General features: G+C 39.4%; 1 protein-coding gene across 2 annotated transcripts in view; it reads left to right on the top strand.

Annotated features, from left to right (window-relative positions):
• Nucleotides 1-16587, top strand: part of LOC122563905 (clathrin heavy chain 1) — a 62384-nt gene that overhangs the window by 32139 nt on the left and 13658 nt on the right. For both annotated transcript variants that reach the window (XM_043718136.2, XM_043718134.2), the window contains exons 12-27: nucleotides 467-604; nucleotides 1620-1784; nucleotides 1962-2142; nucleotides 3192-3355; nucleotides 6242-6367; nucleotides 6548-6690; nucleotides 8390-8624; nucleotides 8956-9078; nucleotides 9899-10044; nucleotides 11129-11312; nucleotides 11398-11590; nucleotides 12519-12676; nucleotides 13214-13378; nucleotides 13773-13880; nucleotides 14123-14290; nucleotides 14367-14516. In XM_043718136.2, the coding sequence (XP_043574071.1) occupies nucleotides 467-604; nucleotides 1620-1784; nucleotides 1962-2142; nucleotides 3192-3355; nucleotides 6242-6367; nucleotides 6548-6690; nucleotides 8390-8624; nucleotides 8956-9078; nucleotides 9899-10044; nucleotides 11129-11312; nucleotides 11398-11590; nucleotides 12519-12676; nucleotides 13214-13378; nucleotides 13773-13880; nucleotides 14123-14290; nucleotides 14367-14516 (2547 nt within the window). The remainder of the gene's footprint in view (nucleotides 1-466; nucleotides 605-1619; nucleotides 1785-1961; nucleotides 2143-3191; nucleotides 3356-6241; nucleotides 6368-6547; nucleotides 6691-8389; nucleotides 8625-8955; nucleotides 9079-9898; nucleotides 10045-11128; nucleotides 11313-11397; nucleotides 11591-12518; nucleotides 12677-13213; nucleotides 13379-13772; nucleotides 13881-14122; nucleotides 14291-14366; nucleotides 14517-16587) is intronic.

The following is a 16587-nucleotide window of genomic DNA, read 5'->3' as shown; positions in this document are numbered from 1 at the left end:
TTTTTCAACTTGTATTTAAATATTTGCAATTTGTTCTGACTTGGAATTTGCTCATCTGTGGATGTGGGCAACACATCAGTCCTTTGTAAAAGGAAACTGAAGGAGAAAATGTGGAAGTGGGTGTCTCTTGGTGAGCTGAATGGGAACTTGTAGTGGGATGAGTTTGCCTTGGTTTAATAACCTATGGTAATCATGTAAATGTGAATAGTTGTGCTAAAAGTTTGCTTTTAAAGCATTCAGCCCCTAACTTTAGGATGTTTTTGGCACATTGCCAGAAATGGTTTGTCAAGTAGTCTTTGCAAGATAAGTATCTTATTGCCTCAAGGTGTAACCTCCTTCTGATCCCACTGTGTCTTTCTGCAACTTGAAATTGTCCTCTAACTTTCAACTGTATGAAACTTACTCCAATCACTTATCTAACGTTTGAAAATATTTCATTCAAACTTGCTATTGGTTTTTGTTGCAGATTGTTGATGTGTTCATGGAATACAACCTGATCCAACAGTGCACTTCCTTTTTGCTGGATGCCCTCAAGAATAACCGTCCATCAGAAGGACCATTGCAGACTCGCCTCCTGGAAATGAATCTTATGCATGCACCTCAAGTATATATCTTTCCATTAACTGTTTCATTGTACTTTATAAAGACAGTTACTCTTCTACCCAGAGCATTCAATGTTTGAATATTGCACTGAGCTCTGGCAATGTCTAAATATGCTTCATGGAATTGGTTTAGCTGACTTCCATGGTTTGACCTTTAACAAAAGCCAATAAAATCCAGGAGAAACTATTTTATCACAACATGGAACTTGTAGCCAGAAGTAGTTTTTTTTTTTGGAGGTAGTGTCCCTGCCCTGAACCAGAGATCTGGGTTAAAGTTCTACCTGCTCCAGAGATGTGTAATAACATTTCCAAACAGGTTGCCTACAAAAATAGGTTAAATCTAAAAATAGTGCATATCATGGTTTTGAACAGTAAGTTTTTAAAAATGAGAAATGCACCACATTAAGGTGAAATGTGGAGGGGTAAGAGCAAACTTGGAGTATATGTATGGGTCTGTCTTGCAAACTGTATTAAAGATTTGTAATGGTTTGCTACATCACTAATCTCTTCTAATGAGACCTCCAGGTCATGTGAAATCCAGCTTTGATTTTATGGGAGCAAATTTGGGTAGAATCCTGCCAGTTAATGACTAGTTTCATCTTGCAGCTGAGTGTTACAGCAGTAATAAACTTGTGCTTAACATTTCAGTCCCCTAGTGGCTGCATGAATGATGTGCACCTTAACCACTTTGGTTGTCCAATTCACTTTTACAATGTACAGCTTAATATCAAGTAGCTAGGTTCTTGATTGACTGACTGAATTGGTACCTTTACCTAATTATGCTCTGAGCATTCTCCCTACCTTGTCACCGATTAAGTCATGGGTGCCCTGATCCTACTGATTGCCTCCACTCAAGTTTTGAGCCTGCTTGTGTGTTTTGCATGTTGGGCTTTGCACCAGCAAAGCTGTTTTTCCAATGGATGAAGGTTTTAATTAATGCTCCCTCTTCACTCAGTCCCTCTTTCCAATGAGGTTCCCTAGAATATTAAGACTTAAATACTATTACTTTGCTTTCAGGTTGCAGATGCTATTCTTGGTAACCAGATGTTCACTCACTATGATCGTGCACACATTGCTCAGCTCTGTGAAAAAGCTGGACTACTACAAAGAGCCCTAGAACATTATACAGATCTGTATGATATTAAGCGTGCTGTGGTGCACACTCATCTGCTAAATCCTGAGGTCAGTAAATGGTTATGGTCTAATCTATGACTTTAGGATTAAAATTTGATCCAACTTTCACTTGGAAGCCTTTCACTTGAGATTAACATACAGCTTGATCAGAATATTTAGCAGTTTAAAGCTAATTTTATTTTTCCCCAGTTGTAACTGAGATGACTGCATTTTTCCTTCCTATAGTGGCTTGTCAATTACTTCGGCTCCCTGTCTGTTGAAGATTCTGTTGAATGTCTACGTGCCATGCTGTCTGCTAATATCCGTCAGAATCTGCAGATTTGTGTGCAAGTAGCTTCCAAATACCATGAACAACTTGGTACACAGCAGCTGATTGAACTGTTTGAATCTTTCAAGAGTTTTGAAGGTAGATGTTTAAGTTTTAATAAATTGAGGGAGTTTTTAAAGCTATGGATAACTTTATTTCAGATGGTAGAAAGGGGATTGCATAAGCTAAGCTTTCATCACTCAAATTTCCTCTTGTATAGATTTAAATGCACAAAGTTAACTTGTCTTTGTGTACCAAGTCCATGAATCAAAGTGGCAGTGCTTGCACAATCACTATCTGGATGTAAGATTTCCTTTGAGGGAACAGTGCTTGTTTCAACTTGCAGTGGAAACTGTCCTTGCTATGTCAACTTGGTTCACATTACTTCATACACTTAACACCACTTCTAGCATTCAAAGTCCCAGTCATGACTGGGACAAAAGTCTGTCCTCTTAACCTTCTAGTGTTGTCAGACTCTCTTGCTGTAAGTTTCATGCAACCATTGTTTTGTTTTTGACCTGCATTGACTTTGTCTAATTTCTCTTTTTTAAACTGCATAGTCCTTGTTCTATACCATCTTTTTGAAATCTTCAACCTTATTCCCCTGTTAGTATTGTTCTTGACCTGTCCCTCTAACTTTTCTCAGCTACCAAATAATTTAGTAATCTCTCATTTTAAATTTTTTGGAACCCTGCATACAAACTTCTCAATTTGCTTACTGTGGCCTGCTTTTGTGAATTTCTCTGGGCATTCTTGACTTAATCTCAATTTCCTATAACTGCAATTAACTAATTAAATAGCCATGGCATTTAGTCAGTGCAGCCTAGAGATTGCATTTGGAACAAGTGGAAAAGGCAATGGTTTGTTTATAATACTTTTGTAATTGCCTATTTTTTCTAACCTTTAACCTGGTTGCTTAATTGGGAGTCATTATGGGACTGCCTCCTTTAAAATAAAGACCACTGATGGTCTGGCCTGGCTAAAACTTTCAACAGAACATCATCACTTTTGAGTTGTGGGAACTATATTTGTAGAAATGAATCTTGCAGTTGAAATACTTGTGGGTCAAGTCACAGCAAACCACTTCTAGCTACCTTTTGGACAGGATTTCCCTGCTTATCTGACATCTACTTTGCTTTATTTGTAAGGCCTATTCTATTTTTTGGGCTCCATTGTAAATTTCAGTCAAGATCCAGAAGTCCATTTCAAGTACATTCAGGCTGCTTGTAAAACTGGACAGATCAAAGAGGTGGAACGAATTTGTCGGGAGAGCAATTGCTATGATCCAGAACGTGTGAAGAACTTCCTTAAGGTAAAAACAATTCATGTCCTAGTTTTTGTTTGGGCATACACTGGATATACTTAAGTAACTCAGTTTAGTAAATGACAAAATTTGACAATTCCGTATGTACTGCAGACTAAAACTGGAATTGTGGCTTGCCTTTAAAAAGTAATGTTTCAAATTTCCTTTAGATTGTAAAGCTTTTTTGCACTTTACTCAATAAATTACTTGTAATGTGTTGACCATATGATTATAGCAAAGGAATTGCCTAAGACTGAGTTCAGGACCAAGTTTCTCGTCTCCAATTTTGTTGCCAAACCAATATTCCAGGTGTCCAAGATTGCATGTTCTTGCTGAACCCAGCTTGGTCAGGCAAGACTTAGTTTAGTTCTCTCTTGTGTCTTACATTTTTAAAGTTATCTAAAGAATACCTGACTGGAAGCAGTTCCCTCTTAACCAGAGGTTGAATCCCATCCTGAACTTGGAGCTAGTCATAATTACACTAGTTACACTCCTGTAGTGTAAATTGATTTTACTGATATGCATACAAAACTAGTGAAATGTGATCAAATACTTTTTAAAATTGTAACTAGTACATATTTGTGGCTTGAATTTAACTGGGGTAATGACTAAGCAGTCTGTTGAAACTAGCTACTCTTGACCAGTCAACAGACCCACAAACCACTTCATTTCAGACCCAGTTTCACCTACATGAGGGTGTTTGTTTTAGCTGTAAATCTGATTCAATAACTTTAACTTATTCTGCTGCTTGTCAGTTTGGATGTGTTAAGTGACCAGCTCCTGATGGAAGCTATTATCTTTTGTGCTGTCCCTTGTCTGGACTGGGCAGGACATTTACCAGGTAAATCTTGCAGCATAGGCAACCCCCTTCCTTTTCCTTCCTCTTATTTTCTAGCAGTGTCCTTTTACTTGTGCAGGATAGTGCTGAGATGTGCTAAGACATTGACAGAATATCATTGTGGACTGGTGAAAGTAGAATGACCCTCTGATATAATGTAGCCATCTAATTTTAGGATTAATAGAAAACTAATGGGCAGGTAATTCTAAAGCTTAACTCTATTAATAGATCAAAGCAACCATTTTGACTCCAATTCATAAGTCTAGCTGGTATAAATGGCAGAGGGGAAAATAATTAGCCATTTATCTTGCAATGCACTTTGAAATCATGCTCTGCACTTTAAATGAAAAAGCTAAGTATGAACAACTATTCATCTTCAATCAAGTTGAGACTATTCGGGCACTGAAGTGATTTGAACACTTAATTCTTGCAAACCTTTAATGGTCTCCAGTTTAATGTCCAAAACCAGGCTGAATTTGGGAATTGTCTTGTGTAGATGGAGGAAGTTAGATTAAGTGTAAGATGTCTAGCTGTTGGGGATGCCAAGTATGACTGCACAGCTGGCAACATTGAACTTCATGTGAAACAGAGCCAATTAAGTGCTATTGCAGTCATGAATTGACAGTCCCTTTTTTGTCAGCTTGCAAAACACTTGATTGCACTGTCCCAATTCAGCTTGTGGGCAGTTGTCCATTGCCACTCTACCTTTTTTTTAATGGCCAAGTGCTCCCTTTGACAGTACAGATCTGTGGGGTCCAGTTGCATAGAGATTTCCAGCATAAGACCAGCACTGAAGGAATAGCCATATATTCAAGTTGGAGTGTTACTTAGCACCTTTGACCCAAACCAATACTATAAATAAGCTACCTGTTTGGTGTATCTAAAGCAGGATATGGTGCAGTGGTATCCTGAATACTAACTGTCTTTGTAAAAAGAGGAACTTCTAAAATTGACCAGAACCTCGTCTCATACAAGTCCACTACAGACCAAGGCTAAGCTTGAAAGGGAAAAATAATTCTAATTCTGATTAGTTAATTTACAGTCCGACTCAACTGCAGTGTTGTTCACTTGCTTAATGAGCTTAAACTGTGATACTTTGATTAAATTGGAAAGCAGTCAATGATTACAAATCAGTGCTGTTCCTGCAGTAATTGCTAGCTTCAATGCCATCACTATTGTAGATGTAGGGTTTATACTGTTCTACCCATTGCTTGGAGATGAGTTTTTCCAAACTTGAATGTTTGGGAGTTAAGAATAAATAGTTTAACCCAAACATTTGCCTACATGTTTCATACAGAGCCTCTAGAAGTGAAATCCAACTCTAGTGAGAAGATGGCTCTTAAAATCTATGTCCTGTGATATTCAAACAACAGGAGACTAGAGACCAAGTAAGGTCTGGGGGGATCCAGGTTCAAATCTTGCAGTGACAAATGGAATTTGAATTGAATAAAATCTGGAAGAACCTAATCACTGCATAGCTTTTAAACCATCTGGTTTACTAATTTCATAGTGAAGTAAATCTACCACCTTTGGTCAGCTTGCATGTGACTCCATACCCATAGCAATTTTGGTTGACTTGACTATCCTCTTAGGAATAGGCAGTAAATGCTGGCCTGGCCAGCACTGTCCTCAGTCATTAAATTTTTTAAATTGATTTATTAAAGTTCATCTTGTGTGAATCATTTTGGCCAAGTAGACCAATTTTGAACAAGCTACAAAATTTATTTTTCAACTTGATCAATTGAAGGTTGAAAATTTTAATTTCAACCAAGATTTTCAGTTTTGGCTCACTCAATTTGCATACTTGAATGTCCCTGCTGTGTTCAATAAATTTGAGCCACTCCTGTCAATTAGAGTTGCCTTTCAACATCCGTTTGAACTAACAACAAAGCTAGTAAATTAAGTTGATCTACAGTATGAATCCTTATGTTCTCTACCATGATGTAGACCTGAAATGGCTTCAGTTCAAAAGTTCTAAGCCTTTTAGAAGGTTTGTTTTGCCTTTAGTTCTGGTGGCTAGTCTGAATCTACCCAATTTCAAACTACCTTTTCTATAGGAAGCCAAACTGACTGACCAGCTGCCTCTGATTATCGTTTGTGATCGTTTCGACTTCGTGCATGATCTGGTGTTGTACCTGTACCGCAACAACCTTCAGAAGTATATTGAGATATACGTTCAGAAGGTGAGTGTGGGGAGGTGCAAAATGGCTTGGACGTGTGAACTGTTATGTCTAACTTGAGCAGATGTTAGCTAACTGTAGTCTGTTTAAATTTAAACAAGTTTTTTTTGTTCTTGTAGATTAGTTGCCACTAAAATTTTAACATTCCCTTGTTTGTTGGAGAATAACTTTTTGTCCTGATAGGTAAACCCAAGTCGTCTGCCAGTTGTGGTTGGAGGGCTTCTGGATGTAGATTGTTCAGAAGATGTCATTAAGAACTTAATTCTTGTTGTACGTGGACAATTCTCTACTGATGAGCTGGTTGCTGAAGTAGAAAAAAGGAACAGGTATAGCAAATCTCAAACTTGTCTAGGACACCTTTTTTCTAATTTGAGCTTGAAACTTCAGTAGCTGAGTATTGTCTGTTCCAATTCATAACTTGTGAATTAATAGCTAAGTTGAATGTACTGCTGGAGGAACTGATCTGGCATCTGGAGTAAAAATGTTTAAGTCTGACTTCAGAACTTTCCTTGCAGCTGAGTGCTAGTAATGCTAACCTTTCCTAGATGTTCTCTATTTTTGGTCTCAACAGACTTGATGTATCTACAAGCACATGTTAGTCTTTCCAAGCCTCTAATTTTAAAGTTGAGAGAAAGTGAGGGCTGCAGATGCTGGAGATCAGAGCTGAATGTGTTGCTGGAAAAGTGCAGCAGGTCAGTCAGCATCCAAGGAACAGGAGATTCGACGTTTCGGGCATAAGCCCTTTATGCCCGAAACGTCGAATCTCCTGTTCCTTGGATGCTGCCTGACCTGTGCTTTTCCAGCAACACTTTCAGCTCTAATTTTAAAGCTGCTTTGCACTTCCCCTCATTCTCTCATACTGAGCAGATTTTTCCTGCTCATCCAGGGACTGAGCAGTAGGTCAGACGGATGTACAGCAGGGAAACAGACCCTTTTTTGTCCAACTTGTCTGTGCCAAGCAGCTCTCAACCTAATCTAGTCCCGTTGCCACATCTGGCCCATATCCCTCCAAACCCATCCAAGGTGCCTTTTTAAAAGTTGCAATTATACTAGCCTCCACCACTTCATCTGGCAGCTCATTCTATACATCCACCACCCTCTGCATGAAAAGTTGCCCCTTCAGTCCTTATCTTTCCCCTCCACCCTAAACCTATCCCCTCCTGTTCTGGACTCTCCTGTCTAAGAGAAAAGACTGTCCATTCATCCTATCCATGCCCCTCAGACTTTACAAACCTCTAAGGTCACTCTTCAGCCTCTGACCCTCCAGGAAAAACAGCCCCAGCCTATTCAACCCCTCCCTATAGCTCACCTGCCAACTTCCTTTTCAACATCCAATTGGAAGGAGACCAGAATAGCACATGTAAAATTGACCTAACCAGTGTACTGTACAGCTGCAACATAACCTCCTAACTCCTGTACTTAATACTCTGGGTATGCTTTCTTTATTGGTCAATGCTGCCTTCACTATCCTATGAACCTGCACTCCAAGGTCTTCGTTCAGCAACACTCCCTAAGACCTTACCATTAAGTGTATAAGTCCTGCTAAGATTTGCTTTTCCCAAAAAATGCAGCACCTCAGTTATCTGAATTAAACTCATCTGCCCATTGGCCCTCTTTGTTTTTGTGAAATTACAATAGGCCACACTTAATGTGATTTCCTAAGCACTTGTAGATCTGCTGTCATACCTGATCCACTAAATCTATTTGCAGATAACAACATCTCTAATGAACATAGAGCATAACGAGCACTCCATTCCTTAAACTGGTTTTGCTATTCAGGCCATGGCTGACCTGATGTTTTAATTCCACTTGTCTCCATCACATCCACTTTCTAAAGATCAGTCTTATTTTGCACAATGTCTTAGTCACATGACACTACAGTTTTCTCTCTACTGCTTTTCCTGAGGACTTGTTCTAAGACTCTACTAAACTTGCAATCAGTTGCATAGTTTTCTGGATTAGCCTTGACTCTTTAGCAATGTTTAATGCTAGTGCACTGTTCACTAACTTGAGCTCATTTTTCAGACTGAAGTTGCTGCTGCCCTGGCTGGAATCGCGCATTCATGAAGGCTGTGAGGAACCTGCTACCCACAATGCACTTGCTAAAATTTACATTGACAGCAACAATAACCCTGAGCGCTTCCTCCGGGAGAACCCATATTATGATAGCCGTGTGGTTGGTAAATACTGTGAGAAGAGAGACCCCCACTTGGCTTGTGTGGCCTATGAGCGTGGCCAGTGTGACATGGAGCTCATCAATGTAAGTGACTAAACTCCACTTAAGTATGGTGAATACAGAAAATGCCAATCAGGTTGTCAAGCACTTTCTAGTTACTTCTGTCCTTTAGCACACTATAGCTAGATACTTAATTCTCTCTGCCAATTGAACTAAAGTAGGTAAATATTACAGCTAGAATGTTGCCAAGTGCTGCAACTATTGCCTAGTAATTGTGGTGCAGCTCTTGAGAATAGCTTCTAATTTACAGGTGATCTGCAAACATGCCTACAGTAATTGCAGACTGGCACTTTTTTGTTTTGGTTTTTAAAAAAAAACCTTGCCTTGAACTATCTTTTTTTTTTAACACCCACAGGTGTGTAATGAAAACTCTCTGTTCAAGAGCCTATCCCGTTACTTAGTCCGTCGGAAAGATCCTGAGCTCTGGGCAAGTGTCTTGCAAGAGACTAATCCTTATAGGAGACCTCTTATTGACCAGGTAAGAACTACATGACAGCTTAAATTTAAGTTTGCAAATAGCTTTATGAACTTAAATTTGACACTGTTTCAATTGTCAGTTGTTTAGAATGACAGCTATGAAACTGCATTATCTGCAGTAAACAAGTTTACTTTCAGAGCACTTACTGAAAATAGGACTTTTTTAAACTTGAGAAGCCTGCAGTCTTCAACTGAACCAGTTTGAGGATCACTTATGGGAGTCAAATTTGACTGACTTTCATCTGGGATATTGCCAGAAGTCTTAGTTTTGAAAGTTGCCAGATGGTGGCAAATTGTTGGAAATTGTTAACTGATTTTATCTAGAATCTGATCAGAACACACTTGTAACTAGAACTTTCACCTCTGGACAATAAGTGAAAATCTAAGCAATAGCTGGGTCAAACAAAGATTAGGATCTTTGCTACTTCTAAATTGATCTATGTGGGAGGGTGGCATCCAATCCTGGACAATGCTCCTTTCCAACTATATTCAAAAGTAACTTTTTATATGCAGGGATCAACAAAGCTATTCAACATTTTAACATTCATTGGAGCAATATGCCGGGCAACTTTTCAACTCCAGCTATTTTATTGGCCATCAATTTAATTTCCCCAACTTGAAGGTTTAGTCTAAAGTCCTCCCTAGGAAAGGTTAGTTTGAATAACGTGAGCTTACCATAAAGTTTCAAATTACCTCAACACCAATATTAATCTAGATTTCTTTTTGACTAATCAGATCTAACTGGGGGCACTCTTTCAGTCTGTAAAGAATGGGTATGTTATCAAATGTTTGGAAATCTCTCATTGTGCTTTTTTTTTCAGGTTGTACAAACAGCTCTGTCAGAAACTCAAGACCCTGAGGAGGTTTCTGTTACTGTAAAGGCTTTCATGACTGCTGACCTTCCAAATGAACTAATTGAATTGCTGGAAAAAATTGTTTTGGACAATTCTGTCTTCAGTGAGCACAGGTAGAACAATGAAGTTGATCTTTATCTACACTTGCTATGTTAAGGTTCACCTCCAACTTGATTCATCTTGTGAATCTAGCAGCTATGGCATTTGGAAATCCTAACCTGGGTTATTTTGAAGTTGCTGGTTTTAATGCAGACTTCAATTTCAAAGCATGAATCAACAGCCCTGTTTGGCTAAACTAACTTCTTGACCTGACGCAACTGAGCATAATATCTTTGATCTAGTATGCTTGATGTCACCTAGCTGCTGGATTTGGAACTCCTGATATAGGAAAGGTCTGGCACTCCATTTGTAATGGTCCAAGATAAGCAACATCAAATCTAGGATCCAGATCTTGTGCACTTCCTGAATTTGCAAGGCAATCAAACTTGACTTGGCAGCAAAACATTCCCAAATTGACGACAGTCCAATAAGTTACTTTATGCTCATCTATACCAAATTAAAGTTTCAGTTGGGTCATTAGGATGGCCTATTGAGCTAATGTTGGCTATTAAGCATTAAATCTTAATAGCCATAACTTTTTTCCTCATGTAAGTTCTCAAGTACTTAAGTCGGGCTCCTCTAGACTTTAAGCAGTGCAGTTCAGACACTAACTAACAAAGGTTTTGTACATACGAATTGCTCTTAGCAATTGTCACAAATCCGTACCCTCTTTAACTTTCTCTCCATCTACTTCATTCAAACACTCTTTCATGACTTTTAACACCTCTACCAATGCTTACTCATCCTTGGTCTTCTCTCAGGGCCAGTCTGATTCTCCAAGCTATTCCTAATATCTGGAATTATTCACTTTGTACCTGGGGTTGACACTACTGTAGTTTGAGGCTGAACCTGCAATCATAAACTTAATCTCCAGAATTCCACATCAATTGAGTCTTGCATCGTTATGCTCCTGTTGATCGGTACAAATGCTGTAGTTTTGTTTCTCCTGCAGTCCTTAAATCTTGCTGAATAAGACACTGGTTTTATTAGAATCTCGACACAGTTCTGTTCCCTTACCAATCCCTTTGCAATTGAGTCTACTAGAGCACTACAACCAATGCGCACAATTTGGTGTAACACTTAGTTTCTCCAACCTAGAAATCTGCAGAACTTGCTGATTCTCACTGCTATCAAAGCTGACCGTACCCGTGTGATGGAGTACATTAATCGTCTGGACAACTATGATGCACCTGACATTGCCAATATAGCCATTAGCAATGAACTCTTTGAAGAAGCATTTGCTATCTTTAGAAAATTTGATGTGAATACATCTGCAGTGCAGGTGAGATGTAATGTATTTTTTGCAATTTTTAATGTAGCATCACTTTCAGTTGCTCTGTTTGTTAACACTGCACTGCATTCTGAAGGTGCTGATTGAACACATTGGAAATCTGGACCGTGCCTATGAATTTGCTGAAAGGTGCAATGAGCCAGCAGTATGGAGCCAACTTGCTAAAGCCCAGCTTCAAAAAGAGATGGTTAAAGAGGCCATTGACTCCTATATCAAGGCAGATGACCCATCATCCTACATGGAGGTTGTAGAAGCAGCCAACAAAAGTGGTAACTTGTGCAAAAAGATTATTCATCTAAACCTGTACTCTCAGATTTCAAGTAGTTTTTAAGCCTCTGGTAAAATCCCTTGACAGAAAGCAAAGGTGAGGTTGCTAAACTGCAACTGGTGAAAGTCTTTAGAACAAAAGCTACAGTCAAATTCCGAAAAATGTCATGTTGAGAAATTAGTCGCTTGAATGAAAATGCAGAGTTCATGAAATAGAATAGCTGCAGTAATTTGAGACCAAGGTATCTAAAGGCCAAGACATTGTGCTGTACTCCATGTACAGCTCATGAAGACTAATGGGATGCTATTAGAATTTTTTTTGCTATTTAGCATGCACTTGCACAAGGTGCTGAGACATCACTTTAAATGCTGTGGCTGGTTTTAATGCCCATTATAGTCAGCTGTACAGCATAGGAACAGACCTCTTGGTCTAATTTCTGTGCCAATCTGATCCTGAATTAATCTAGGACCATTTGTCCTCATGCCCTTCACCCTTCCTATTATACCTATTCAGTTTCCTCTTTTGGAAGGATGAAAGTATTAAAGGCAAATCAAACTTGCAGGATAATACTTGGAATGAGTAATTGCCTGATGAGGAAAGCTTGGTGACTTCCAATGCCTACCAATCTTGAATGACCCTGATAAGGCATATGGCATTTTGAATCCATTATAGGAAACCATGTCTGAGTGCTGCCTTACGATCAACTTCAGGATTGTGACTAACCTTGCCTTGGGTGATGGAGATGAGGTCATTGAATATTAAGATGGGGATTGATGCTTTGGCAAGGCAATAAAAAGTATCAAATGGGTCAGCTATGAACTCAACTAGTTGAGCAAGTCTAGTCTGCTTTTAATATGCAGACAAACTCAGCTCAAATTTATTGTCTACATCAGATAAGTTGCACCTGCATTTAATCTGCTTTTTTTCAGGTAACTGGGAGGACCTTGTAAAGTACTTGCAAATGGCTCGGAAGAAGGCCCGTGAGTCTTATGTGGAGACTGAACTTATTTTTGCACTGGCAAAAACCAACCGTTTAGCAGAACTGGAGGAGTTTATAAATGGTCCCAACAATGCTCACATTCAGCAAGTATGTTTTGATAAGTGTTGGAAAAAGTCTAACCCTTCCACAGATACAAGATGTTATTTAGTTCAGACACAACATCTAAATACTTTTAAAATCTGAAATTCATATTGCACATCAGCTGTAAAAAAAATTTTAAAGCTACAAAAAACTGAATTTAAGTGCAGACAATCCATGGCAGGGGGTCTGAAGTACAAACCAAAACCATTTAATCCCTTATTACACAGCTATCCGTTGTGGTGCTGGACTAGGGGACAAAGTTTTTGGATTACCTTGAACAGACTTGGTTTGAGTCACTCTTTGATACCTTTCTTAATATGCCATTGCATCTTTTGTGGCCTCCAGCCTTTCAAGTAGTCACTGACTGACTGGATGTAAGTCTATAGTTTACTTTCCAAGCTAGCTTTTTTAAAAAAAAGTGCTTTTAGTTGTGTGTGTATATAAATCCTGAATAGACTTGCAGGGTCTATTTGAAGCTGCTCACTGAATTGAGACCTGGCTTTTGGTTGATGGGTTCAATAGTGCAAGCCTTTCTGTTCCCAGGTGGGTGATCGCTGCTATGACGACCATATGTACGAAGCTGCTAAGCTGTTGTACAATAATGTGTCCAACTTTGGCCGCTTGGCATCAACCCTGGTTCATCTAGGGGAATATCAGGCTGCAGTGGATGGTGCCCGCAAAGCAAACAGCACTCGTACTTGGAAGGAGGTACATTTTTTGTCTTTCTAACTTGATCGCCATTCAGGACATTTTGACTAATCCAGCTTTAATTTCTAGACAGTGGTGGGTTGGTCTTTGGTTGTTCCCTGAAGTAATGAGTGCAATTTAGTTCCCTTAGGAATGGAAGTAAGAGAAGCCCTTGATTCTGTTCCAAGAATTGCTAAATACTTGGAATGGAGTTCTTTCACTATGAACAGATGTGGAGGTAACTTGAATAATTTTAAGAATCCAAGTAGTGAAATCAAACTTTAACACAAGTTTGTGACCCTGAGGTATTTCTGAAACTAGGATAAGTTGGAAATTTGTTTGTTTTTCCATAACTTGGTATAGAGTAGCAAGTTGAATGCAACATATCTCCAGCTCATTAACATTTTTCTTTTAGGTATGTTTTGCCTGTGTTGAGGGAAAGGAGTTCCGTCTGGCTCAGATGTGTGGTCTCCATATTGTTGTACATGCTGATGAACTGGAGGAACTTATTAACTATTACCAGGTAACATGGCCTTTTGATCAGTCCAGCTTGTGTACTTGGTGCAAAGTGCAATACAGATGAATGTTTTCCCACTTGTATCTCAAATGAAACTTGAATAAGGAATGGGTTTTAGTCCACCCAAATAGGAATGAATTTGACCTGGCTTTTAATCAGTTATGTTTAAAACTTCCCTGAAAGCTGCTGAATTTCATGTGGCTGAAAGCAAACTTGTGCTTATATTGATCTTTGTTTCTTGTTCATAGGACCGTGGTTACTTTGAGGAACTGATCACCATGTTAGAGGCAGCACTTGGTCTGGAACGTGCTCATATGGGCATGTTTACTGAACTGGCTATCCTATACTCCAAATACAAGCCTCAGAAGATGAGGGAGCACCTGGAGCTCTTCTGGTCCAGAGTCAACATTCCCAAGGTAAGCTTAAACTTTTTTATGACTTAATGCAAGGGAATTGTGGATGTTCAGTTACTAACTGGCTATAATTGAACAGGTACTGAGAGCTGCTGAGCAGGCTCACTTGTGGGCAGAGCTAGTCTTCCTGTATGATAAGTATGAAGAATATGACAATGCTATCATTACTATGATGAACCATCCAACTGATGCATGGAAGGAGGGACAGTTCAAGGACATAATTACCAAGGTAAGCATTGCAGATGTTCAAAATTTGAACCTGTGGTAAGGGGCTGCTTTGTGGATTCAACTGTTAATTTAGCTTGTGGCTTGAGCAAGGTTCCTTGGTACTAGGGCACTTTCCCTTTTCTTTTAACCTGCTTTCACTTGAATGATCTGAGGTATTAAATGCAATTAAATTGTATCCCAATGCATTTTGGCAGTGAGTATAATATGCATAATGAACCTCTTTTTTTCCTAGCAGGAATGAAGTATTGAATAGAAGGACTGAATTTCAGGTGTAGAGATTTTGGGTCCCAGTGCACAAATAGCACTGCTAGTATGCAGTTACAGCGCACAAAAGGCTAACAAGACTGTATCTAAGGAGTTGAAGCATAACATTAAAGCGTATTGGTGAGACAATATGCAATTTTGGTCTCACTAAGGATGAGCACAAATGTGTTTTAGGAGAAAGTGAGGACAGCAGATGCTGGAGATCAGAGCTGAAAATGTGTTGCTGGAAAAACGCAGCAGGTCAGGCAGCATCCAAGGAGCAGGAGAATTGATGTTTTGGGCACGCCCAAAACGTCAATTCTCCTCCTTGGATGCTGCCTGACCTGTGCTGAAAATGTGTTGCTGGAAAAGCACAAGTGTTTTGGCTAGGTTGAGGCTTACGAGATTGCCTGGTATGAAAAATTGAGGATGATTGGACATTGTTTTGACTTAATTGCATCTAAACAGGAAGATCCTCCAAAGGTGATTTGCTGAGGCTGTAAGGGTGCATCTCCAAATAGATTGGAAGGGTGACAGGATCCTGGCAAGTAGTTCAGAGGGGACAGAACCTAAGATTAAATTGAAGGGGAGGCAAGATTTTAAGTCAGGAAACATGAGCTAGAGGTCCAACTTTAGAAAGATTAAACCAAACCTGTTAATGCAAGCTTCCTGAGGAACAGATCAGATTAAGGTCCAGAGGCTTTGGTATAATGCCTTGTCTATGACAGATGTAGCTGAAAGGACCAGTCTTTAATCAGGATTAAATGAGGTCAATATAAATGGCTGTAACCAGCAGTTTATAATTCATCTAATCAGGTATGCAGAGTTGCACCAAATGTTTTTCAACACAGAACCACTATGAAGTTATGGTGGGCTAACAAGTCAGTTCACTTGATTTTGTTATCACATTTACTGAGATAATAAAGACTTGTTGCTATCCAGGCAAATCAGTGGTCCCATGGTAGGGACTTTAATGTACATCAATCCCTCCCAAGGTAGAAAAATAGTGGTTTATCAGACAAATGGTACTTTTAGCTAAGAGCAAAAGGTATCATTGAACTATTGCAAAATACTTGGACCACAATTGGAGTACTGTATGCAATTCTAGGCTGTGATTCCTGTAGGAAGGATGTGGAGCAACTTTACCACATTTGCTGCTTGGGTTGGAGGATCTTTGCTAAAAGAGATTTGCTTGGCTTGAGTCTCTTGCTTTCCTTGAAGCAAAGATTGAGGGGATATGAGATGGCCCAAAAGGCCCTGTTTCTGAAGTTAGCTAGTTAACTGAGCTATCATGCAGATGCATCGTTACCATACTGGATAACAGTATGGCTTCTGAAGTGCTGTTCTGTCCTGCTTGGGTTTTTGCTCCGTCTAGGTTGAGGTGAGTCACTTCTGGGTCTTTGCAGTAGTTTGTACACAGATCTGTCAGCCTCCCTGGTTGAAAACCAGGCTTCCAAGAGTTCTTATCTGTGGTCTGTCCTATATTATAACTTTAGCATAGTTGAATTGATGGCCATCTGACCTTGGTTCGTAACTAGGAGGCATAGATTAAGCTGAGTTTGAACGCTGAAGAGTTGGACTCATATTTTTCAGAGGGTGACCTGTCTGGGACTTATTGCCTGAAAGGCTGGTTGAGAAACTCCTGGCATTTGAGCAATATTTGGTCTCCTCTTCCCCCATTGCCATAACTTCTAGGACTATAGGCCAGAAACATGATTGATGGCATGGACATGACTAGTTGAATACCCACTTTCTGTAGTATGTGCTTTGATTCAGTGTAGAAGATTCTGAATGCTCTTTAAGAATGGTTATTTCCATGCTGACTTCGT

This window comes from Chiloscyllium plagiosum, unplaced genomic scaffold, assembly GCF_037043375.1.
Source record: "Chiloscyllium plagiosum isolate Xiang-an unplaced genomic scaffold, Cpla_swu_hap1 HiC_scaffold_31, whole genome shotgun sequence".
Classification (NCBI taxonomy): Eukaryota; Metazoa; Chordata; class Chondrichthyes; order Orectolobiformes; family Hemiscylliidae; genus Chiloscyllium; species Chiloscyllium plagiosum.
The sequence above is the reverse complement of the archived record's forward strand: the minus strand, read 5'-3'. Positions and strand labels throughout refer to the sequence as shown.